General features: G+C 34.4%; 1 protein-coding gene across 1 annotated transcript in view; it reads right to left on the reverse strand.

The window, feature by feature from the left end:
• LOC127842427 (uncharacterized) overlaps window positions 1-5,050 on the reverse strand; it is an 11,464-nt gene extending 6,414 nt beyond the window's left edge. The window contains exons 1-3 of the mRNA XM_052371925.1: window positions 4,667-5,050; window positions 3,979-4,057; window positions 296-1,216 (exon numbers count right to left, since the gene is read on the reverse strand). Of these exons, the coding sequence (XP_052227885.1) occupies window positions 296-1,216; window positions 3,979-4,057; window positions 4,667-4,885 (1,219 nt within the window). The 5' untranslated portion in view covers window positions 4,886-5,050. The remainder of the gene's footprint in view (window positions 1-295; window positions 1,217-3,978; window positions 4,058-4,666) is intronic.
• Between the last annotated feature and the right edge of the window lie 3,282 nt (window positions 5,051-8,332).

The raw sequence follows: 8,332 nt of genomic DNA on the forward strand, positions 1-8,332 counted from the left end.
CTGGTCGTTTATATCTTACAACCGGTATTGAACACATAACCATTGTATCAGGCACGTAATAAACTGTCTTGAATACGTCAATGATATACTCATATTAGTATGTATTCGACATCAATATATATCTTATTTTAAAAACGTTGTTCTGGTGCTGAATGACGTAAATTATGCACTATTAATATCAATATCTCTGTTATCTAGTGTAATAGAGACATTACGAGGGGTAACAGCTTTTATTTGCAAAAAAAAAAATAGACTTAAGAACGCGCATGTCTTCATATTTAATATATGTGCATACCTGTAATGGCAGTGTCGCTCGTATTTGAAGTTGTTGTTTCGTAAAAACAAATATCTGGAAATGTCATCATACCGCTAGATGAGTTCTGTCCAACATTAATTGTAGTCTGATGCGAGGATTCTCCAATTGGTACACTGGTTGGGTTGTCTGTTACAGGTACATGCGTTATATTAGCGTTTGCTATAAAGATTGGTTCACGTATAGTTGTTAAAAGGATTGAAGCACTGGTAGTTTCAGGAGGCTGTGTTTCTCCTGTTTTTGGTGATACAGTTAGTTCACCCGTTAAGTTTTGATTATTCTCGTAAGCACTAGAAGATGTCTTAATAGTATCAATGGATTGATTTGTCGAAACAGTGGTACGATTTTCTGTTTGAGAAATTGACGTTGAATCAATGTTTCCAATTAAAATGTGTTCACTGATGGTTGTAACTAGACTTGAAAACGTTTTAGTATCAAATGGCTGCGTTGATTTTGTTTCCTTGAATGAAGTTCTGTCTACTGTTGATTTTGTACTAAGCTCGTATATATTTGTAGACGTCAAATAACTATTTGTGTGGCCTTCGTTATCGAACGTATTTGAGGATGCTGATATAGTGTAAGCGCTTGCACTTTTCGGTGATTCTGATGAAGATATAACTATTGAAGCCGTTTTACTTTCGCCTTGTTGAATAGTTGTAAATACAGAAGGCGCGACCATAGTGCTACGGGTTAAATTGCTGCCAGTGCTCAAAGAGGTCGTTTCTTGGACATATGATGTAGGTACACTGCTAAGTATGGACGATAAGTGGGACGTGTGTTGCGTTTTCGATGTTTGGAACCTCGTATTGGTCAATGATGATCCACTGCTTACCGACTCGATTGAAACGACGGTGTTCTGTGTCACAGTGAATGATGAGGTAACAATAGGCGAAGTTGTCCTGACTGTTCAAATACAAATAAATGTGTTAGCAGACGTGATAAATGAAATGGTTTGATAGAAATACCTTTATATGTAACTGTATTCGTTTATGTACTATATATTGCATCGCATAATATTTAATATGCGCAAATCATCAATGCAAAACGAAAGGTAATCGAAAGTAATACCGATGCCCTACATTTACCTTATAGATAACTTATCTGCAGAAATGATTAACATAATTTGTCGAATCATAATGCTAGAAAACAGAGCCCATAGGTTACAATCCTAAAGTTTGCTGATAATACATCAGATTCCGAAAAAGCACTATTTATATGAGTCGACTCACACTCGAGGCTACTTATAATGTATGGCGCAGCGACAGTACTTGTCTTGTTTAAGCTTTTTGAAACAAGAAGACTATATATATATATATATATATATATAAGTGAATAATGTATACTTTCCACTTAAACGCAAAAGCTAAAAGGCTACCACACGACGTTCACTGCTCGTAGAGTTAAGTGATTGTTGATACTCAATAGCCACAATTACAATGGGCAATTATGACCTTGCAAACTACGTTGGTATTCTTTGCAAACTTTTCAACAGTAAACCGCTATGTGTATTTTGATTGTGTTCATTGCATACTACATCAAACTGTGCGTGCTACTTGTCCGGCTCAAACTTGAACAACTGGTTGTATGTCGGCTTCAAATCAAACATGTTGTTTACAATGCCATTAATATATGCATTTACATTTTGCTCAAATAACAGCGATACATCACTATTTGAGCTCGGATAAATGGAACTGTTATTGTTTCGCAATATTATTCAAGCCCGTTATTATCTGACCCCCGAGTTTGGCATCGAACTTGGGGCGAGGGGAGCATGTAATGTGCGAAACTGCGAAACTGCGACGTGGTTGGAACACGTGTTCTTACTATATATAATACACGTTATCGTTAGCTATACATTTATAATGCGTTCCTAGATTATAAAGTGTAATATATTCAAAATTCAAACCCACAGGACGGATAATTGGATATGTGCATATTCAAGTCGTAAACATTATTGATATCCTTAGTCTAGCGAATGAATAATCTGTTATGATAATTATGAAACTTTATATTTCTATACACTACTATACACTTTATTTTCTGTCGCGGCTTTATTATACAAATATTGCATAAAAGTAAACGCATTATGAGTATTCAGGTCACTCCGTATTTTAGTTCACTATTCGTTGGAAATTTTACGGCTGAAGACGTGTGTTTGTGTATTTAAAATTATACCGTTCGGACAGTTTTGCACTTTCAAAAACTTACACTAAATATGTACTTTAAAAAGACACTATCATTACAACATCAATGACGTTGTTCCGAATTACTCTACAACATGCGCCATAGATGAGGAGTTATCTAAAACAATATGAATGTTGGACTGACGCGCGAACTAACATTGATCGAACTTCCGCTATTGAAGCTGTATCAAAATGTACACAAGTGATAATGAGTGTGTGCATTTTAAACACCCATACATACACGTATCACCATTTTCTCGCAAGAGCTTAAACAACACTAATCGACTATTGTATCGCTGACGTTGAGTGTTAAATGAATATCAAATAACATTGTCGTAGCAATGACCAGAGTTGGTATGTTTTACATCGTTTTGGTTTCCTTATATTACTGCGAAAACGACACTCACGTGTTTCGCTGTAAACTTGTATGGGTCCTACAAAAACACATCTTTGTACACTGACATGGTTGATATATTTTCTAGAGATGCATTAATACCAATATTTTAATAGTCATTCTCGTTTTACGTTGAATATTGAAATAGTAAGCTACCTAGATACTTGATTGTTAGAGAAATGGAGACAACAATCAAATAAATATGTGGTACACGTGTGATTTGGTCAATCGATTATTCACTAAATTTTGAAATATATCATTTAGAAAGCAAACACGAATATTGATTAATGTATTCATGTATTTGAGTTGTTTTAAATCGGTTACTGCGATGCAAAAAATGATGAATGACTTCTCAACACAACTGATTCGGATATGCATCAACGCGTTACATTTCACTCGTAGATTTCACATCCAACTAAAGGGTAATCTATGAGAACGCACATCTTTTGAATGTGCTTTGTATTTACTAAGTTTATGATTTATAAATAAGCACCTAAGAAGAAACTATGTGAAGACCAATATTGTTCCCCAGCAATCGTACCTACTTCACTTACTAGACTCGCGAACATATGGTCGAAATTAGAATTATATCCGCTATTTTTTTAGTTACTTACCTTTTCCTGGTTTATGTTTAGTGTCAGTCTGGTACTCTGTTGGTGTTTAGAGAAGGCGGGGTGATTGCCAGAATTAAACCCCAATTGTAGTCTGCTGACCACAAATCAATGTCAAATGGTTCTGTGACAGAGACTTTAACCGGATCGCTTAGTCGACAAACGAGTGAACCAAATAATATTCTTACATTGGAAGTAATATGTTGTATATACGAGCCGCGTTCTGAGACAACTGGGCATAATGCATGTGCGTAAAGTGTCGTCCCAGATTAGCCTGTGCAGTCCTCAGAATCAGGGACGCCACTTTCCTCTGTTATGGTATTTTTGGTTTCAAGGAAGTCCCTCCTTACCGAAAATTAAGTTAAGGCGAAAAGTGTCGTCCCTGATTAGCCTATGCGGACCGCACTAGCTAATCTGGGATGACACTTTACGCACATGCATTAAGACCAGTTTTATCAGAACAAGGCTTATACTTACTGAGACTGTCTGCAGCCGGTGGTGCACCAGGGCATACTTGTATCTGAAGGTCTCCATCATCCTTGACAATGTATCCTAACTGGAATGCAAATGTGTGTTAAGCGTGTGGACTATCGTTTATGTGGTTACGGTTTAGTCAGACTAAAGAAGGGGCATTTCAGGTATTAACCGTTCCTTTAAGGGACAATGGTAATACAACCAGGATTCCTGCTGCCATGATATTGTACGCGTTTAATAAATACACTAAACTAAAATACATTGAATAAGTTAGTCTAATTCGTTAATCAAATAGTAAATACTAATCAGAAATAAATACAGTCAAATTATAATTATAAACTGTAATCTGATTAAGTTCATTCTTTATTAAGTGCCCGCGTTTTGAAAACTGGTTATATTCGATTTTGGAGTATATGTGGCTAGGCTACTTTAATTACATGTAGTTACATGTGTTATTGTTTAATTACAATACATATTTGGGCCGTGCTAGGTGGAAAGGTGGTTAAATGAATGTGCGCAAAGTGTCGTCCATATTAGCCGGTTCAGTTCACATAGGCTAATCAGGGACAACACTTTCCGCTTGTTTGGTATTTTTCGTTTACCGAAAGTATCTTGTTAGCGAAACTTAAGTTTTCGCATAAAACCTTTTAGTCACAGAGCACGGCCCACATTCTTGCTGTTGTAGCATTACCTTGTGGTCAAACGCAACTCCAAAATGTCCATCAGCATCTCTGTCCTCGAGAGGTTTGCAGTCAAATTCATACAGGTATCCAACTAAACTGGAGTGCAAGGCATTGTCATAAACTTGTTTTTCTATTCCATAGTAACACAAGCAGTCATAGTCACTAAGCACGAGTTGAAGCTGGATAAGTACCAAAATGATAAAGTTTGAAACAGTATAGCTCGACATTTCGATTTGCTATGAAACAGTTTTATTAATTGATTATTTGTTATTTGATAACGAATACAATTGTTTCAATTTCATGTATAATTCAATTAAATCCACAATGTCATTTATATCGCATTAACTCTAAGGACATGGTGTGAATAGGTACAACGACTATCAAACGATTCGTATCATGTGGTAGATAGGATATTGACTTAGTTCGTAACGCTATCACATGACAATGTAACCTGTTATCTCTAAAGATATGACCAAAAGTGTCCGATGTTTGAGTGAGTATAGCACAACCTCTTGTTATCAGATAGGAAATTTCTATGTCTTAAGTCTTACCGTAAATAGCCAATTACATAATCAAAACACACTATTGTTATCTGAAAGTAACAAAAAACTCCTCAAGTATCCTATTATGTGCATAAACTGCAATGTGTTTAAAACAATAAATAAGTACTGCTTAATTGTATAGATTCCAAACAAATTTAGATGTAATTGAAGTCACGTTACAATATTAAAACTATGTAGTGTCACAGCAGTATTTCCTAGTAGACAAAGGTTAGAAAAGCCAATTATCAGCTAGTTTAACACCTTCCCAGAGAATTCTCTGATTTCTAGCACAGCGTGATGCCTAATTGTTATCATTAGCTATGGACAGCCTAACTGACCAAAAAATTATGATCCAAGATGAGAATCCATTTAACTGCCAGCATGCACATTTTGTTCTGATCTTTATTGCATTGCAATCTTACAACTCAAGTAACATAAACTGCAACAAAAATATTGCTTTTGCCCTGTCTGTTGGTTTGTTGCTTGGATGCTTTGTTTGTTTGTTTGTTTGTGCGATCTCTAACGTTTGCTTTAAAATTTTCCAATATTGAAGATATCACCTTCATATTTAGCATGCATGCATATCTCTTGGAGCTGCACATTTTGAGTGGTCAAAAGTCAAGGTCATCCTTCAAGATCAAATGTCAAATATATGGGTCAAAATCGCTCATTTAATGTACTATTTTGAAATATTGAAGATATCAACTTGATATTTGGCATGCATGTGTATCTCATGGAGCTGCACATTTCGAGAGTCAAGATCAAGGTCATCCTTCAAGATCAAGGTCAAATATATGGGGACATTGGGTTTCACAAACACTTCGCTTGTTATCTCTAGATACAGCATGTATTAGTTTGTTTTCAACACTTTTTGATATTTTGGTTTCATGGGTTTAAACCATACTTATACTTGAAGAAATGTAGGGAAGATAACAAAATTAGTAAGTAAACTTCTTAATATTTTTATTTTCGTTTGATAAATAATTAAAACTCACGAAATTAAGACATTTTCATGACATATATGGTAGGTTCGGGAAATGCACCCAGGGAAACAAGTTCCTGTCTCAAGTTCGTTTGAAAGTTTCATATATTTCGAGAATGTGTATACTGTTTTAATTTAAAACGCTCTGTACAAACATACACAGAAGGAATAACTGCCATAAATGGAAAGGATGCTATACCAGTTATTTCTTTTTTTACAGCATATCGATATATTACAGGCTTGCACAAAACTAGCGCTTCAAATTCAGAAAGAAGTATTGTGTGACAGTAGTGAAAAAAAAGAAGACTGCCTATCGTCGTTTGAACTGTATGAGCTTGTTTCAAAACCTAGGTTCCACGATGCAGACATGAAGACAATATAAACACGTTAATTGTAGAGCATAAGGTTCATTTTAAAAAACAAGAATGGAAAAAAAGTATATTGGTTTGAAAACCATTTTTCAAAATCCATTTCTTCAATATATCATGACTTGTCTTTTGAAGATATTGTACGTCTGAAGTATGCGAAGTATCAGTCAAACTTGTCTTGAAGAGTGCAGCCGTAACTGGCATAAAAATCTTTGGAGCTGATCAAGGAAACAAGGATAGATATTATACAGCTCAGAAATTGTGTCGAGTGCAAATAGTAGCTGAGAAAGTACATTTTTCACCTGTTTTGACAATTAAATTGCATCATTTCTCGAAACACTCTGTGCTACTCAATCAAATTATTTGAGATGTTTTGATGTGAAAAACTCAACCTTTGATAGTATCATTGAAATTGTCATAGGAATACAGTACAAGCTACAGATACAGATACGCTTTGCGAAAATATCTTTGTCGCCAGGAAACATCATCTGAAGGTTAAACAAATATTTTTGTCCCCCAAAAAACTATTGAGAAATTTATTGATGATGAAGACTCCATCTACAGGTTCCATTTACGAGATGCCGTGGAAAACAAGTGTATCAGTGATACATTATCTGTTTGGAAAGGTACATCCCTTTGCGAGGAAACGGGAACCAATTCAAATTCAAGAAAATACTGTATATAGTGGTATTGTCACTTGCTTGTAGATACATAATCTATGACTTAACATTCTAAAACAGTATTGCAGTATTCTATTTTTAACATAGAAGAACATAGTAGAACTTTAGAAGAATGGAAATATATCAAAAACTTTTTACCGCACAAACTAAGCATTGTGCATTATGTTTCATTGTGCCAACTACGTCTATCACTAATTAACGTTTATGAGTGATTTCGCAAACTACATAATCATCACTGGTTAAGTGATTTTTTTTTAAATGCTAAGACAATACTGTCAAGAGCATATAAACGTTAATACTGTATATATTGGGTATTGCCGTTTACTTGTAAATATTTTTATAAACATATTATTTAACAGTAGGCTATTTTACAGTAAACAATTTAGAATTATAAAAATGTATCAAATTTATACATGTACGAGTGTGAGAATATTTTGTTCATTTATATTGTGTATAATTCATTACCGTTTTATTTTCAATTTTCTGACATCGTTGTAATACATAAAGCCTGAACATGCTTTAATCGTGATAAATGAACTCTGCAAATAAGACAGGTTAATCTTGATTTTGAAGGTTATTCTGATTCTGATTTCTATCTCCAGAAACGTATCATTGGAATTATTGCTTTATTGTTTTCATATAGTATCAATTTGATCTAAGTTAAAAGATCTTGAATATGATAATGTAAAGTGTATAAGTATGAAATCCTGTTTTGATATGAAGTTCCCATTTAAATTACATATTTTGTGTGAATTTTTAAACATGCATTTAATACTTCTACTGTGAAATAAAAAATAACAAACAGTATTTAGTATTGCGCAAAGACAATCATCATTTAGAGTCAGCTTATGGGTACATCACTACATACTATGCGAGGGAAGCTGCACATGTATAAGAACGAGATAATTTTCAGTGTGGAAGATATCAAATAAAATGATTTAATATCCAGTTTTATCACATGCTATACCCTGTTTCCCATGTAATACAACCATTACACATTTTATATTACACATGTGTAATAGAACATTTTTAAGCGTTTTCATTGGCTTAGTTTTCGTTTATTTACCAATCGCATTTTATTTTGCTGAAATGACGTTGCAAC

This window comes from Dreissena polymorpha, chromosome 8 (assembly GCF_020536995.1).
Source record: "Dreissena polymorpha isolate Duluth1 chromosome 8, UMN_Dpol_1.0, whole genome shotgun sequence".
In the NCBI taxonomy this organism is placed as follows: Eukaryota; Metazoa; Mollusca; class Bivalvia; order Myida; family Dreissenidae; genus Dreissena; species Dreissena polymorpha.